Source organism: Hemitrygon akajei, chromosome 18, assembly GCF_048418815.1.
Source record: "Hemitrygon akajei chromosome 18, sHemAka1.3, whole genome shotgun sequence".
Lineage (NCBI taxonomy): Eukaryota > Metazoa > Chordata > Chondrichthyes > Myliobatiformes > Dasyatidae > Hemitrygon > Hemitrygon akajei.
In genome coordinates, this window is record NC_133141.1 from 32,129,282 (window position 1) to 32,147,212 (window position 17,931).

Here is a 17,931-nt window from a genome sequence, read left to right on the forward strand (position 1 = left end):
GCGATCCCTCCTCACCGCCCCTCCCACAGCGGGGTGCTCCCTCCTCACCGCCCCTCCTCACCGCCCCTCCCACAGCACGGCACTCCCTCCTCACCGTCCCTCCCACAGCACGGTGCACCCTCCTCACCGTCCCCCCTACAGCACGGCGCTCCCTCCTCACCGCCCCTCCCACAGCGGGGCGCCCCTCCTCACCGCCCCTCCCACAGCACGGCGCCCCCTCCTCACCGACCCTCCCACAGCACGGCGCACCCTCCTCACCGTCCCTCCCACAGAGTGGCACTCCTTTCCCTACTCAGTGCTCCCTCCTCACCACCCCTCCATTCTCTGCACATCCATGTGACTCTTACACACCTGCATCGTATTTGCCCCTACAACCAACTTGACGGCATTACCCTGTGTATAACCACTTGCTCCGCCCAGCTCCTTTGAATTTAAGTGCATACACTGTGGTATTAAACATTTCAACGCTGAGAAAGAGATACCAGCTCCCTACTCTATCTATGCCTGTCATAATCTTACAAACCTCTATCAGGTCTCCTCTCGGCCTCTGCCTCTCCAGAGAAAACAGCCCAGGTTTGTCCAGCCTCTCTTTGTAGCTCGTGCCCTCTAATCCAGGCAGCATCCTGGTGAATCTCTTCTGCTCCCTCTCCAAAACCCTCACACCCTTCCTGTAATGGGGTGAGCGGAACTGAACGCAATACTCCAGATGCAGCCTGAACAGTTTTATAGAGCTGTAACGTAACTTCCTGACTCTTGAACTCAATGCCTGGACTCATAAAGGCAAGCATATTGGACGTGCCTTCTGAACGGCCCTGTCATTACGTAATACTGTCAGGGACCACAGGCTCCTTCACTCCGGGGGAACGGACCCAGTCTCACCCCATGACCAGCACACTCCGTCCCAGGCAAGGTCCTGGTGAATCTCCTCTGCTGTCTGTCTGGCATTGTCACACTCTCCCTGTGGTGTGGCGACCAGAACTCCGCACAGTGTTCCAGCTGTGCTCTGACCCAAGATCTGTAAAGTAGGAATGTGGCCTCCCTGTTCTTATAGTATGTGTCCCCCATACTATACTCTCCTTCCCAACACGCCTCAGCTCCTCACTATCTTCAGTTAGAACATCATGTTACCACTGTACAGCACATTGCTGACACCACACTGGACTTTTATGTTCAGCTCTGGTCGGCCAGCTACAAGAAGAATGGGATTAAGCTGGAGAGGGTGCGGAAAAGTTTACCAAAAGTTGCCGGGACTGGAGAGCCTGAATTATAAGGAGAGGCTGGATAGGCTGGGAGGCTGATAGAGGTTTATAAAACTATGAGGTCATTGGCTTAGATGGGAATCTTGGTCAGCATGAAATGGTAGGGTCAAAGGGCCTAACTCTGTGCTGTGTGACATTAATGAACTAATTATCAATTACCGCACCTCTTGCAGTGTGATGCTCCCTCTTTACCGCCCCTTCCTCCTCACCACCCCTCCAAAAGCGTAGTGCTCCACCCTCATGACTGCTCTGTCCCTCGAAGCCTTCCCATTTTGGTCACTGATCCACACCTGCACCCTCCCATCCTGCAGTAAAGTCGAGGGAGAGATTCCAAGACCGGGACAACCACTTCTACCAGTTCACACAGACCCCAGCAAGGACCCAGGATGCTGCAGGGGATCGGGAGGAAGATGAAGATGAGGAACTAAACGAGGCACTTTCCCTCCTCATAATCCACGGGCAAGAGGCATTTCTCACTGCTGCTCTCCGCACACCGTGAGTGGTGACTATGTGATGGGAGTGTGTGGAAGAAGCTTCACTCTGTGTCTGATCCTGGGAGTGTGTGATGGGACAGTGTGGAGGGAGATTCACTCTGTGTCTGACCCTGGGAGTGTGTGATGGGACAGTGTGGAGGGAGATTCACTCTGTGTCTGACACTGGGAGTGTGTGATTGGACGATGTGGAGGGAGATTCACTCTGTGTCTCACCCTGGGAGTGTGTGATGGGACAGGGTGGAGGGAGATTCACTCTGTGTCTGACACTGGGAGTGTGTGATTGGACGATGTGGAGGGAGATTCGCTCTGTGTCTGACCCCGGGAGTGTGTGATGGGACAGTGTGGAGGGAGATTCACTCTGTGTCTGACCCTGGGAGTGTGTGATGGGACGGTGTGGAGGGAGATTCACTCTCTGTCTGACCCCGGGAGTGTGTGATGGGACGGTGTGGAGGGAGATTCACTCTATGTCTGACCCTGGGAGTGTGTGATGGGACAGGGTGGAGGGAGATTCACTCTGTGTCTGACCCCGGGAGTGTGTGATGGGACAGTGTGGAGGGAGCTTCAGTCTGTGTCTGACTCTGGGAGTGTGTGATGGGATGGCGTGGTGTTTCAGAGATGAGGAGTGAGAGGTGTGGATGCTGATGGTGTCTCTCCCTCCCTCTCTCTTCCTCCTTCTCTTCTCGTCCCTGACTTTCCCCTTGCTTCTGACACAGACCCTCGCAGAGGACAGCGGAAGATGTGGAAATGATTTTTGAGGAGCTGACTCATGTCAAGGCCGTCCTCCATCTTTCCCATACAGTATGTATTTTGTGACATCTGGGGCTTATCCTGAGGGAGGGGTGGTGAGGAAAAGAGGGGAGCTGAGTAGAGATGTGGGAAGGGAGAGGGAGGGAGGGAGGGGGAGAAAAGGAAGGAGGGGGTGATGCAGAAGGATTGTCATTGAGGACAGAAGGGCATGGGAGTGACAGCAATGAGGAGAGAGTGAGGAGCGGAAGTGATGGTCAGGGAAGAGGGTGGGGTGAAGAAGGTTCTAAACTTGGTCTCTCTGGCTTTAGGTGAGGCGTCAGCTGGCGGCCGTGGTTCACTTTGAGAGTTATCAGACGTCTGGCACTGTGTGTGAGTTTTCGTGTCACTGACCTTCCCCTCATCCCCAGGTTCCCCCCCCCCCCACCCACCACCTTTTCTGCCCCTCCCTCCAACCTATCTTATCTCCTTTCCTTTTCGGTGTTTCCTTCCGTCTCTCCTCCACCTCTCTCTTGCCTTTTCTCTCTCTCCCTTCCTTTACTGTTGCCCCTCTCCAATCTCTCATACTCTCTTTCCCATCCCCCTCTCCTTTCCCTGCTTTCTCTCTCCTCCTCTCTGTCTCAGTCTGTCCAATCCTCCCTTCCCTCTCTCTCCTCCTTCTCTCTGCTTCTTCCTCTTTCTCCTCTCTCCCTCGCTCTCTCTGCTTCTCTCCTCTCTCCCTCCTCCCCTCCCCTTCACTCCCTTTCTCCTTCTCTCTTCCCCTCTCTCCCCCCTCCTTCATCTCTCCCCTTCCCCCTCTCTCTCCTCCCCCCTCTTCCTCTTTCTTTCCCCTTCCCTTCCTCCCTCTCCCCTTCCTCTCTTCCTGCCTTCTCTCTCCCTCCCTCTCCCCTTCCTCTCTTCCTGCCTTCTCTCTCCCTCCCTCTCCCCCCCTCCTTCCCTCTGCCAACCTCCCTGCTCCCTCCTCACATCCCAAGACCCATCTCCGGAATAACTTAACCCTTTGCTTCCTGTCTCTCAGTGTTCAGCCAGGGGCAGATCGGGACTTCATGGTACATCATCTGGAGGGGATCTGTCAATGTGTACACCCACCACAAGGTAGGCCTATTCAGCCCCTCCCCCAACCAATTGCTCTGATCCAGTGACCAAAGTCCTCTTCTCTATCTCCCACACTTTCACTTCCTACCCCAAGCATCCACCTGTCCCTTCCTCAAATGTATGGAGTACCACAGTCTTCAGGGGAGAATTCCCCAGATAAGGAATTCCCTCCTCAACTCCATCTGAAGATTGGTAAATTGTTTTATTATTGAGGTGCAGTGAAAAACTTTGGTAAACTTTCTTGGCCATTGTATCAGTGTGTTTGGACTGGGACAGGCTATTGGTAATGTAATTACCGTCACATCTTACTGGACATTAAGAACTTAAAGTACTGCAGTTCTACCCCATCAGCGAGTTGCTCGTTGGCAGAAAAACTGAAGGAGCTGGACATGGTGGATTGTGTTGCTGCCTATGACAGAGAGGTGTCGGACAAGTCTGTGTGCAGGTCCGAATGCTGCAAGTCTGATTGACTGGTTTATTGGCAAATGGCGGGGGGAGCTGCGTGCCCTCGGGTGTAGCAAGAACTAGGCCTCAAGCCATGGTGTTGCCTGTTGACAGCTGCCCAAGGGAGAGGAGTAAAAGTGTGGCATGATGTCCAAGCTGGAGCCGGTGCTGCCACCCAGTGTTCACTCGGCAGAAGACAAGCTGTATTGTGTTCGGCTCCTGAAACATTAATGAACTGGGAATTGAACTTTTTTTTGGTGTGACTGTGTTTATTTATCTCTTATATGTGCTTGCTATCTGATATGTGTTATATGTGTCTTGTGCTGTGTGTGACTGTTGGCACTGTGTTTTGCACTTGTATAAAATTAATGTATGGTTGAATGACAATAAAACTTGAATAAAACACAGACAGACAGACACACACACACACACACAGTGAAGGGTCTGTGACTCTGATGTATCACAGGCTAGCCCAGCTTCCATGATGTTAATAGTTGTCCTCTCCACTCTCCCACCGCCCCCCCCCCCTTCCCACCACCACTCAGGGTCTGGTGAGTTCCTTGGAGGAAGGTGATGGATTTGGAGAGCTGGCCCTTGTCAACAAAGCCCCACGATCAGCCACCATTGTCCTCAGGGAGGACGGCTGCCAGTTGCTCCGGGTCGACAAGGAGGACTTCAACCGGATCCTGAGGGTAGGCAGAGTCACCAGTGTCTTCCACTCCTTTCTCCAGCCTACTCTGCATATCCTCCATCTAAACCTTCCATCCCACCATCATTCTCGTCAATTCCCTACCTCCATCTCCTCCGTCTCTCCATCCCTCCCTTCCCTCACCACTCACCACCCCCTCCACCTTTCACTCCCTCCTGTGCCTCCATCTCCTTCTCCACCCCAACTTCCCTCCATCCCTCCCCTCCCTCCCACCACCCTATCCCTCTATTTTTCCATCCTGCAATCTCCCCCTCTCCATTTTCTCCATCCATTCCTCCCTCCCCTCCATCTCTCCCTCCCTCCCTCCCTCCATCTTCACCCTCCCTGCATCCGTCTATCCCCTCCCTGCCTTCTGCTATCTCCTCCCTCCCTTCAGGGAGGAAGGAGGGGTGGGGACGGAGGGAGATGGGGAGGAAATGAGGGGAAGGGATGGAGGAGGATGGGAAGGAACAGATGGGTGTAGATGGAGGGGGATGGGGAGGAAATGCTGGGTGTGGATGGAGGGGGATGGGGAGGGAAGGGGGCATGGGGACAGGAGGTGGATGGTTTTAGGTTTAAGCCGTACTGATCCATGTTTCATTCCCCCTCCCCACAGGATGTGGAGATGAACACGGTCCATTTGAAGGAGCACGGCTGTGATGTGCTGGTGCTGGAGAAAGTGTCCCGAGATCCCAGTGCCCGGAGCTCTCTGGCCTCCCAAACTCACACGTAATGTTGCTGTCTGTTCCAAGCGCTCGCTCTTGCATACACACTGATTTAACTCACTGCCTCACCCCTCCCTTCCACCTCCTGCCCCCTCCCCTCCTCTATTTCCCTTCCTCTTCCTGCCCACCACTCTTCCCTTGGTGCCTGGATCCAGTAGTAATCTCTCTTCTGCCCCTCAGGTACACAGTGATGTATGGGACAGCTGAACGGATCCTGGAATATCTCCTGGACAACATGGTTCTGGATTCCGGATCCTCTGACCTCTCAGGTAGGGATGAGGAAAGCTCCCTCCATGGAACAAGGAACACAGAACTGTACAACAGAGAAACAGGCCCTTCTGCCCACAATGTTGTGCCACACTAGCAATTACATGCCTAACTAAATCAATCTCTCCTGCCTGCACACTGTCCATATCCCTCCATTCTCTGCATGTTCAGCTTTCCGGGAATATCATCCAGGTAGTGGGCGGGCACCAAAAGTTCTCTGATGAACAGACACCACCTAAAAGTGCAAAGTTAATTTATTATCAAAATATGTAATGTTACCAGATATTAGTTTGAGTTTCATTTTCTTGCAGGCATTTGCAGGAAAAAAGGAATACAGTAGAGTTTTACAAAAAACGATACATAAACAGGTATTCAAAGACCATACAGTAGAATACTACAGTACAGGTCCTGTGGCCCATAATGATATGCCACTCATTTAACCTGCTCCGAGATCAATCTAACTCTTGTCTCCCACATAGCCCTCCATTTTTCTATCATCCTTGTGCCTAAGCATCTCTTAAATGTCCCAAACAAGAGAAAATGTGCATTTGGTGGAAATCCGAGCAACACACACAAGATGCTGGAGGAACTCAGCAGGCCAGGCAGCATCAATGGAAAAGAGTACAGTCGACCTTTCGGGCCGAGACCCTTTGGCAGGACTCTTGAATGTATCTGTTTGTACCACCACTCATGGACAGGGCGTTCCACACACCCATCACTCTCTGGGAAAATAAATACATGCCCTGCACATCTCCTTTGAACTTCCCCCTCTCATCTTAAATGCATGCACTCTGGTATTAGACATTTCCACCCTGGAGAATAAGATACCAGATGTCTATTCTATCTATGCCTCTATTAATCTTATAAATCTCTGTCAGGTTTACCCTCAGCCTCCACCGCTCTGGAGAAAACAACCCAAATTTGTCCGACCTCTCCTTGTAGCTCGTGCCCTCTAATCCAGGCAACATCCTGGTGAATCTCCTCTGCTCCCTCTCCAAAGCCCCCACACCCTTCCTGTAATGGGGTGACCAGAACTGAACACAAAACTTCAGATGCTGTCAGGTTCCCATTCTCCACCCAGCTAACAGGAGTCACCTGCCAGTCATTTCCAACTCATCACCTGCAGCCTATTTAAACCCAGCTCTCATCCGCTGTCCTTGTTCTGTCATAAAAAAAACAGCCAGCCTCAACCATTGGCTCCCATCCTTCAGTTACCTTGTTGAGTTAAGTAAGTTAAATACCTGCTCTCTTGTTTTGTGATCCCTTTGAGGCTTGTTATTTTGCAGTTTATCATTAAAGTGATCCCTCACTGCTCAACCATCTCCACTATTCTGCGTTTGGGACAAGCCTCCTCTACATTTCCTGACAGATGCAGCCTGACCAGAGTTTTCTAAAGCTGCAACTTAATTTCCTGACTATTGAACTCAGTGTCTCGGCTAATAAAATGAAGCATGCGATATGCTTTCTTTACCAACCTATCAACTTGCGTGGCCACTTTCAGGCAACTATAGCTTTGCATTCCAAGATCCTATCCATTACAGCTATAACATATCTGAGTCTCCACTTTCAGGGAAACATGTACCTGTACTCCTATGTTCCTCTGTTCCCCAACAGTACCCAGGCCCTACTATTCACAGTGAGAGTGTTTGACTGTGAACATCCCTCATGGTCTTATGGAACTCCATCAACTCTCAGCCTCCTTCGCTCCAGGTAAATTAATCCCAGCCTGTCCAGACTCTCCTTAAGATCACAAGACATAGGTACAGAATTAGTCCATTCGGGCCATTGAGTCTGTTCCACTATATATTATCCCTTTCAACTCCATTCTCCTGTCTTCTCTCTGTAACCCTTGAAGCCCAGATGAATCAAAAACCTATTAATCTCCGCTTTAAATATACCAGTGACATACCCTTCACAGCCGCCTGTGGCAGTGAATTCCACAGATTCACCATCCTCTGGCTAAAGAAATTCCTCCTCATTTCTGTTCTAAATGGACATCCCTTACTCTAAGGCTGTGTCCTCTGTTCCTAGACTCTCCCACTATTGGAAACATCCTCTTCAGATCCATGTTATCTAGGCCTTTCAATATTCAATAGGTTTTTGTATGAAATCCTCCTTCATTTTTCAGAACTCCAGCAAGTACAGGCCCAGAACCACTTATACAATCTTAATATAATAACTCCTTCATTCCTGGGATCATTCTTGTGAAACTTCTCTGGATCCTCTCCATAGCCAGCACATCTTCTCTTACATAACTGCTCACAATACTCCAAGTGCAGTCTGACAAATGTCTTATAAAGCTTCAACATCACATCCTTGTTTTTATATTTTAGACCTCTTGAAATGAATGTTAACATTGCATTTACCTTCCTTAATATCGACTCGTTAACCTTTAAGCAATCCTGCACTAGGACTTCCAAGTCCCTTTGCAGCTTTGATTTCTGACTTCGCTCTCCTTTCAGATAATGGTCCACGCCTTTCTTCCTTCTACCAAAGTACATGACCATACACTTCCTGACACTACATTCCACCTCCCACTTCTTTGCCCATTCTCCTAGTCTGTCCAAGTCCTTCTGCAGCTTCCCTTCCTCTTTTATTGTCCATAAACTTGGCCACAAATCCATCTATTCTGTCATCCAGATCATCCTTAATGTATAGTAGTTTTTATAAACACAACAGATTCTGCAGAAACTGGAAATCCATAGCAATGCACACAAAATGCTGGAGGAACTCAGCAGATCAGGCAGCATCTATGGAGAAGAATAAACAGTTGATGTTTCAGGCCCAGCCTTATATCACATTGGCTGTTTACTCTTCTCCATAGACAGTGCCTGTCTTGCTGAGTTCCTTCAGTGTTTTGTGTGTTGCCCTGGTCATTTTTTTGTCTTGCAATGTACTGCTGTCACATAATAACAAATCGCATGACATATGCCGGTGTTATTAAACCTGATTCTGAGATCTCTGACCATTTCTCTCGTTGTCTGCCGCAGAGAGTTTAGTCGATGATTTCCTCCTGTCGTACTGCGTGTTCCTGCCGACGCCTCACCTCCAGGACGCACTCCTCAAACAATATCCTTTCATCCTTTGTGTCAGGCAAGTGAGGACAAGGTTAAGTCGGGAGAGAGGAGCTGTGTAGAGGAAGGGGTAATAAAGAGGGAGTGTGCCAATCAGGGCAGCGGGGGGGGGGGGTGGTTGATGAGGAGGGAGGGATGGCAAAGAGATTGGGATGGGGAGGAGAAAGGTGTGATGAGGAGGGAGTGAAGGCAAGGAGGGAGGGTTGGTCATGAAAGATGGGCAGTGAGAAGAGAGGGGCAGTCAGGATGGAGGACCGCATCTACCCCTCCTCAACTTGAATTTTGAAATGCCGGGGTGGGGGGGCAGGAGGAGAATTCCAAAAATCTCTGACCCCACATGGAGAGGAAATTCCTTGTCCTCTGCCCCCCTCACTTCCCCTCTCCTTCCTCACCCTTTCTCCCTCCTAACTGCCAGTTCTCAGTTCCTTGACCAGCCCCCCTTTCACCTATGGGGCAGAGGAGCCGGAAAGGAAGCAGTGTTCCCAGGAACGGAAGCAAAGGGTCTTGCTCCTTGTTGATCGCTGGCTGGAGATCCTGGGTCACCACTTGAGGGACCATCCCTCCACTCTCCGCTTCCTCCAGGTGAGTCCCACTGTTCCGGGAGAAAAGGTTCTCTGATGAAAAGGCAACACCTCAAAGTTCATGGTAAATTTATTACTGAAATACATACAGTATGTGTTACCAGACACTACCTTGAGTTTCATTTTCTTGCAGGCATTTACAGGAAAAAAGAAATACAGTAGAATTTTGTGAAAACTGATACATAAATGAGTTTTCATAGAACATAGAACAGTACAGCACAGTACAGGCACTCCTTATCCTTCTCAAAGATCAATCTAACGCTTCCCTCCCACTTAGCCTAATATTTTTCTGTCATCCATGTGCCTGCGTATGAGTCTCTTAAATGTCCTGAAGTGTATCTGCCTCTATCACCACCTCTAGCAGCACGTTCCATGCACCCACCACTCTCTGTGTAAAAATCTTACCTCTGATATCCCCCCACCCCTCCGATACTTTCCTCCAATCACCTTACAATTATGCCCCTTCATTTTATCCATTTCCATCCTGGGAAAAAGTCTCTGGCTGGTCACTCGATCTACACACCTCTGTCAAGTCACCTCTCATCCTCCTCCCCTCCAAAGAGGAAAGCCTGAGCTCACTCAACCTTTCCTCTTAAGTCATGCTCTCTAGTCCAGACAGAGTCCTGATAATCTACTCTGCACCCTCTCTAAAGCTTCCACATCCTTCCTACAATGAGTCGACCAGAAAAAACACACAAAAAATAAGAAATACAGCAGAATTTTATGAGAAAACAATACATAACAAAGACTGACAAACAACCAACGTGCAAAAGAACACAAGCTGTGAAAATAGAAAAATACCGAGAACATGAGTTGTAGAGCCCTTGAAAGAGAGTCCATAGGTTGCAGAATCAGTTCAGTGTTGAGGTGAGTGAAGTTATCCATGCTGGTTCGGGAATCTGATGGTTGTAGGGTCATAACTGTTCCTGAACCTGCTGGTGTGGGACCTAAAGTACCTCTTGCCCGATGGCAGCAGCGAGAACAGAGCATGGCCTGGATGGTGGGGGCCCTTGATGATGGATGCTGCTTTCCTGTGGCACCTGGGGTTGCCACACCTGGCATTTCCTGTTAACCAGCTGTCGGAAGGTTATCACAAAACTGGGGAGAGGGAATAGAAAAATTTCACCAGGGTGCTGCTGGAACTGGAGGGTTTAGATTATAAGGACAAACTAGACAGGCTGGGGCTGTTTTCTCTGAAGCAAAGGAGACTGAGGATGACCTGACAGAGGTTTATAAAGCCATGGTTAGAATAGATAATGTGGGTGGCATCTGCCTCCACCAGCACCCCTAGCAGCACATTCCAGGCACCCATGCTTTCTGTGTAAACAGAAACTTGTCCCACACTTCTCCTTTGAATTTACACCCCCCCACCTTAAATTTATGCCCACTGGTATTAAACATTTTAGGGCACTGAGTACAGGAGTTGGGATGTTATGTTGGTGAGGCCACACTGTTTTATCCTGTTATAGAAAAGATACTATTAAGTTGGAAAGAGTGCAGAGGAGATTGTGAAAGATGTTACTGGGACTCCGGAGACTGAGTTATGGACAGAGGCTGGGCAGCTTGGGACTTCATTCATTGAAGCATAGGAGACTGAGGGATGACCTGACAGAGGCTTATAAAACCGCGAGGATAAGATGGACGGTCACAGTCTTTTTACCCCAGAGAGATGTGGATTTAAGAACTAGAGGGCACAGGTTTAAGGTGAAGAGGAGAGATTTAATAGGGAACCAAGAGGCAACTTTTTCACCCAGAGGGTGATGGATATATGGAATGAGCTGCCCGAGGAAGTGGTTGAGGCAGGTACATTAATGACATTTAAAAGATACTTGGACAGGTACACAGATGGGAAAGGTAGAGGGATATGGAACAAACATGGGCAGTTGGGAATCTTAGTCGACATGGACTAGTTGGACCAAAGGGCCTGTTTCCATGCTGTATGACTCTATATAATCAAGAAGGTCAATGAGGGCAGGGTGGTAGACATGGTCAACATGGGCTTTATTCAGGTCTTTGGATAAGGTTCCACATAGTAGGCTGCTCCTGAAGGTTAGATGGCATAGGATCTGGGGAGAGCTGATTAATTGGACAAGACATTGGTGAGGCCTCACCCGGGGAGTACTATGTTCAGTTTTGGTCACCATGCTGAAGGAAAGATGTCACTAAGCTGCAAAGAGTGCAGAGGAAATTTACAAGATGTTGCTGGGACTTGAGAGACTGAGTCACGGAGAGAGGTTGAACAGGTTGGGACTTTATTCCTTGGAGCATAAAGATATTTATAAGACCCTTATAATTGTATAAATCATGAGGTTGAATGTACAAAGTCTTTTTCCAGGGTTGGTGAATCAAGATCCAGAAGGCACAGGTTTAAAGGTGAGAGGGGAGAGATTTAGAGCATAGAATATGAGTTGGGAAGTTATATTGGAGCAGGTTTATTATTTTCACATGTACTGAGATATAGCTAAAAGCTTTTCAAAGTTCAAAGTAAATTTGTTATCAAAGTACATGGGTGTCACCATATACAACCCTGAGATTCATTTTCTTGTAGGCATACACAGTAAATCCAAGAAACACATTAGAATCAATAAAAAAACCATATCCAACATTACAGACACACAACAAATATGCAAAAGACAACAAACTGTGCAAATGCAAAGAGAAAAATATAGAAATAATAATAATAATAAATAAGTAATAAATATTGAGAACATGAGATGAAGAATCCTTGAAAGTGAGTCCATAAGTTGTGGGAACAGTTCAGTGATGGGGCGAGTGAAGTTTTCCCCTCTGGTTCCAGATCCTGATGGTTGGGTGGGGTAATAACTGCTCATGAACCTGGTGGTGTGACTCCTGAGGCTCCCGTACCTTCTTCCTGATGGCAGCAGTGAGAATAGAGAATGGCCTGTGTGGAGCGGGTCACTGATGATGGATGCTGCTTTCCTGCGACAATTTTCCATTAGATGTTGCTATATAGGACCCTGGTCAGACCCCACTTGGAGTACTGTGCTCAGTTCTGGTTGCCTCACTACAGGAAGGGTGTGGAAGCCATAGAAAGGGTGCAGAGGAGATTTACAAGGATGGTGCCTGGATTGGGGAGCATGCCTTATGAGAATAGGTTGAGTGAACTCGGCCTTTTCTCCTTGGAGCAATGGAGGATGAGAGGTGACCTGATAGAGGTGTATAAGATGATGAGAGGCATTGATCATGTGGATAGTCAGAGGCTTTTTCCCCAGGCTGAAATGGTTGCCATAAGAGGACACAGGTTTAAGGTGCTGGGGAGTAGGTACAGAGGAGATGTCAGGGGTAAGTTAATTTATGTAGGGAATGGTGAGTGCATGGAATGGGCTGCTGACGATGGTGGTGGAGGTGGATACGATAGGGTCTTTTAAGAGTCTCCTGGATAGGTACATGGAGCTTAGAAAAATAGAGGGCTATGGGTAACCCGAGGTAATTTCTAAGGTAAGTACATATTCGGCACAGCATTGTGGGCCGAAGGGCCTGTATTGTGCTGTAGGTTTTCTATGTTTCTATGTGTTCAATGGTGGGGAGGGCTTTACCCATGCTGGACTGGGCTGTATCCACTACTTTTTGTAGGATTTTCCATTCAAGGGCATTGGTGTTTCCATATCAGGTATGATGCAACCAGTCAGTATACTTTCCACCACACATCTACAGTATAGAAGTTTTTTAAAGTTTTAGATGACATGTCGAATCTTTGCAAACTTCTCAGAAAGTAGAGGTGCTGCCGTGCTTTCTTTGTAATTGCACTTGTGTGCTGGGCCCAGGACGGGTCCTCAGAAATGATAACACTGAGGAATTTGAAGTTGCTGAGCCTCTCCTCCTCTGATCCCCTGATGAGGACTGGATCACGGACCTCTGGTTTCCTCCTCCTGATAATCAGCTCCTAGGTCTTGCTGACATTGAGTCAGAGGTTGTTGTCGTGGCATCACTCAGCCAGATTTTTAATCCTGTCCTGTATGCTGATTCATCACCACCTTTGATTCGGCTAATGACAGTGGCATCGTCAGTAAACATGAATATGGCGTTGGAGCTGTGCTTATCCACACAGTGATAAGTGTAAAGCAGGAGGCTAAGCACACAGTCTTGTGGTGCCAGGTGTGTTTACAGACATTTTTAATCTCTCCCTCTCCCAGTGTAGAGTGCCCTCCTGCTTCAAATTATCCACCATTGTTCCTGTACCAAAAAAGACCAAGGTAACATGTCTGAACTGGTGTCCTGTCACACTCACCTCAATAATAAGGAAATGCTTTGAGAGGCTGATCAAGGTCTACATCTGCAGCACACTATCTACCACACACACTAGACCCCCTACAATTCGCCTACCGGCACAACTGATTGACAGATAATACAATAGCCACAGCTCTACACACCGTCCTTACACACCTGGAGAAGAAGGATGCTTATGTGAGAATGCTGCTCTTGGACTACAGTTCAGCATTCAACACCATAGTTGCAATTGAGAGCATCCTGACTGGCTGCATCACTGCCTGGTAAGGGAACTGTACTTCCCTCAATCTCAGGACTCTGCAGAGAGTGGTGCGGACAGCCCAGCGCATCCGTAGATGTGAACTTCCCATTATTCAGGACATTTACAAAGACAGTGTGAGAAAAGGACCCACAGGATCATTGGGGACCCGAGTCGCCCCAACCACAATCTAATCCAGCTGCTACAATTCGGGAAACAGTACCGCAGCATAAAAATCGGACCAATTAGTTTTGAGGGGATGATGGTACTGAATGTTGAGCTGTAGTCGATAAAGAGCATCCTGATGTAGATAGATAGATAGATAGATACTTTATTCATCCCCATGGGGAAATTCAACTTTTTTTCCAATGTCCCGTACACTTGTTGTAGGAAAACTAATTACATACAATACTTAACTCAGTAAAAAATATGATATGCATCTAAATCACTATCTCAAAAAGCATTAATAATAGCTTTTAAAAAGTTCTTAAGTCCTGGCGGTAGAATTGTAAAGCCTAATGGCATTGGGGAGTATTGACCTCTTCATCCCGTCTGAGGAGCATTGCATCGATAGTAACCTGTCGCTGAAACTGCTTCTCTGTCTCTGGATGGTGCTATGTAGAGGATGTTCAGAGTTATCCATAATTGACCGTAGCCTACTCAGCGCCCTTCGCTCAGCTACCGATGTTAAACTCTCCAGTACTTTGCCCACGACAGAGCCCGCCTTCCTTACCAGCTTATTAAGACGTGAGGCGTCCCTCTTCTTAATGCTTCCTCCCCAACACGCCACCACAAAGAAGAGGGCGCTCTCCACAACTGACCTATAGAACATCTTCAGCATCTCACTACAGACATTGAATGACGCCAACCTTCTTAGGAAGTACAGTCAACTCTGTGCCTTCCTGCACAAGGCATCTGTGTTGGCAGTCCAGTCTAGCTTCTCGTCTAACTGTACTCCCAGATACTTGTAGGTCTTAACCTGCTCCACACATTCTCCATTAATGATCACTGGCTCCATATGAGGCCTAGATCTCCTAAAGTCCACCACCATCTCCTTGGTCTTGGTGATATTGAGACGCAGGTAGTTTGAGTTGCACCATATCACAAAGTCCTGTATCAGTTTCCTATACTCCTCCTCCTGTCCATTCCTGACACACCCCACTATGGCCGTGTCATCAGCGAACTTCTGCACATGCATCTTTTCTGTCCAGATGTTCCAGGGTTGAGTGAAGAGCCAATGAGATGGTATCTGCTGTGGAGCTGTTGCTCCAGTAGACAAACTGGAGTGGATCCAAGTAGCTTCTCAGGCAGGAGTTGATATGTTTCATAACCAACCTCTGAAAACACTTCATCACTGCGGATCTAAGTGCTACTGGACGATAGTCATTGAGGCAGCTCACCACGTTCTTCTTAGGCACCGGTGTAATTGAAAGGAGAATGAAATATTGTTACTCCAGATTTGATAAAGCATAAAAAACGCAAGCAGAGGAAACAATGAAAGACAAAAAACACAATAAATATAAATATACATAAAAGTAAGCCTATAGAAGTTAATGTACAAGTAACTGTTATATACATAGCCTGATTGTACGTACATAAAGTAGTGCTAGTTGATGTGTACGTAATGGTGGTGTGGGCTGGTGGTGGGGTGAGTTAATGGCTGGAGGTATTGGCCAGCCTGACGGCTTGGGGGAAGTCACTGATTTTGAATCTAGTGGTCCAGGCCTCCCTCCCTGACGGGAGTGGGACAGACAGTCTGTAAGCAGAGTGGGTAGGATCCTTTATGGTCCTGGTGTGGATGCTATGTAGCCGCCTCCCTGACGGGAGTGGGACAGACAGTCCATGAGCAGAGTGGGTGAGATCCCTAGTGATGTTACTGGCCCTTTCCCGGCACCTTTCTGTATACACGTCCTTGACGGTGGGTCAGCTGGTGCCGGTGACACTTGGGCAGTTTTGTCTACCCGCTGTAGAGCCGCCTTGCCCACTGCAGTGCCGTTTCCATACCGTGCAGTGATACAGCTTGTCAGGATGCTCTGTAATGAGCATCTGTAGAGCGATGTGAACATTGATGTGCATAGACCAGCTCTTCTGCCTTCTCAGAAAGTAGAGGCATTGGTGAGCTTTCTTGACTGTGGAGTATGTATCCTGGGATCTTAAGAGGTGATGTGAGATGTGTCCTCCTAGGAGGTTGGAACTGCTTGAAAAAATATCTCCTCCACAGTCTGCATCAGCACAGGAGCACAGCAAGGAGGTGTGTTTAGCTCCCTGCTCTACTTGCTTTACACCTATGACTGTGTGGATAAGTACAGCTCCAACACCATATACAAGTTTGTTGACAACGTCACTGTTATGGGCTGTATCAAAGGATGAATCAGCATACAGAGGGAGACTGAAAACTTGGCTGAGTGGTGTAATAACACTGACCTTTCCGTCAATGTCAATAAGACTAAGGAGGACTTCAGGAGAGGGAAACCAGAGGCCCATGAGCCAGTAAATTATCGGTAGATCAGAGGTGGAGAGGGTCAGTAACTTCAAATTATTGGGCGTCACTATTTCAGAGGACTTGTCCTGGACCCATTATATAAGGGTAATTGTGAAGAAAACACGACAGTGCCTCTCCTTCCTCAGGAGTCTGTGGAGATTCGGCATGTCATCAAAAACATTGGCAAACTTCTATAGATGTGTGGTGGAAAGTGTGTTGACTGGTGCATTATGGCCTGGTATGGGAACACCAGTGGCTTTGAGCAGAAAATCTGACAACAGGTAGTGGATTTGGCCCAGTACATCACGGGTAAAACACTCCCAACCATTGAGCACTCCTATATGAAACATTGCTGTGGAAAAGCAGCATCCATCATCAAAGATCCTCACCACCCAGGCCGTGCTCTTTTCTCGCTGTTGCAATCAGGTAGAAGGTACAGGAGCCTCAGGTTCAGGAGCAGTTACGACCCCTCAACCATCAGGCTCTTAAACAGAAGGGGATAACTACACTCATTTAAGGACTCTGTTATCTTGTTATTTAATGCTCGTTATTTATTGCTATTTATTTATATCTGCATTTGCACAGTTTGTGTACAGTTAACAATTCCTGATGTTTACAGTTTATAGTCACTGTTCTATAGATTTGCTAAGTATGCCCGCAGAAAAAGAATCTCAGGGTTGTATGTGGTGACATGTATGTACTGTACTCTGATAATAAATTTTACTTTGAACTTTTTTGAACTTTGATAAGGCGCAAGATCATAACAAGGTAGTTTGTGAGATCAAGAGTCCATCTGTTTGCCTGGGGGACCATTCAAGAGTCTGATTACAGTGGGGTCGAAGCTGTCCTTGAGACTGGTGGATATGTTTTCAGGCTTTTGTACCACCTTTAAATTCCTTGGCGTTATTAAATCAGAGGATCTGTCCTGGGACAGTACATCAGTGACATCACAAAAAAGGCACAACAGTACCTCAACTTCCTTAGAAATGTGCATAGATTCGGCATGTCATCAGAAACTCTGACATACTTCTGTAGATGTACAGTGGAGAGTATTTTGTTTGGTTGCAGAATGGAAAAGACTACAGACTCTCCCCACATTTCCAAGAAAGTAGCGTCCATCATCCACCATCCATGCCATGCCCTCTGTTCATTACCACCATTGGGCAGGAGGTTCAGAAACCTTAGGTCCAGTGCCTCCAGGTTCAGAAAAAGATATTATCCTTCAGCCTTCAACTTCCGAATCGCTGTGAATATCTTCACTCACCACTGTGCTGAACTGACTCCACAACTTCCAGGCTCATGATCTCAGTATTATTTTTATTTGCACAGTCTGTATTCTTTGGCACATTGGTTGTTTCTCAGTCTTTGTCTGCTTATGTATAGTTTTTTTTCCTGTAAATGCCTGCAAGAGAATGAATCTCGTGGGAATACAGGTTGAGCACCCCTTATCCAAAATGCTTGGGGCCAGAAGTGTTTTGTATTTTTTTGAATTTGGGAATATACAATGAGATAGCTTGGGATTGCTGTCATTTCCATCTCTGAATTTATGTGTGACCAGTAAGCAGCCTTTGTCTTACACTTGTTTATCACAC

The 17,931-nt window shown here is 47.7% G+C and overlaps 1 protein-coding gene across 3 annotated transcripts in view; it reads left to right on the forward strand.

Moving 5' to 3' along the window:
* The window catches only part of LOC140741264 (rap guanine nucleotide exchange factor 3-like), an 89,060-nt gene that overhangs the window by 19,534 nt on the left and 51,595 nt on the right, over window positions 1-17,931 (forward strand). For all 3 annotated transcript variants that reach the window (XM_073071256.1, XM_073071255.1, XM_073071257.1), the window contains exons 5-13: window positions 1,571-1,754; window positions 2,467-2,551; window positions 2,809-2,869; window positions 3,516-3,592; window positions 4,582-4,728; window positions 5,341-5,453; window positions 5,630-5,718; window positions 8,707-8,785; window positions 9,237-9,372. In XM_073071256.1, the coding sequence (XP_072927357.1) occupies window positions 1,571-1,754; window positions 2,467-2,551; window positions 2,809-2,869; window positions 3,516-3,592; window positions 4,582-4,728; window positions 5,341-5,453; window positions 5,630-5,718; window positions 8,707-8,785; window positions 9,237-9,372 (971 nt within the window). The remainder of the gene's footprint in view (window positions 1-1,570; window positions 1,755-2,466; window positions 2,552-2,808; window positions 2,870-3,515; window positions 3,593-4,581; window positions 4,729-5,340; window positions 5,454-5,629; window positions 5,719-8,706; window positions 8,786-9,236; window positions 9,373-17,931) is intronic.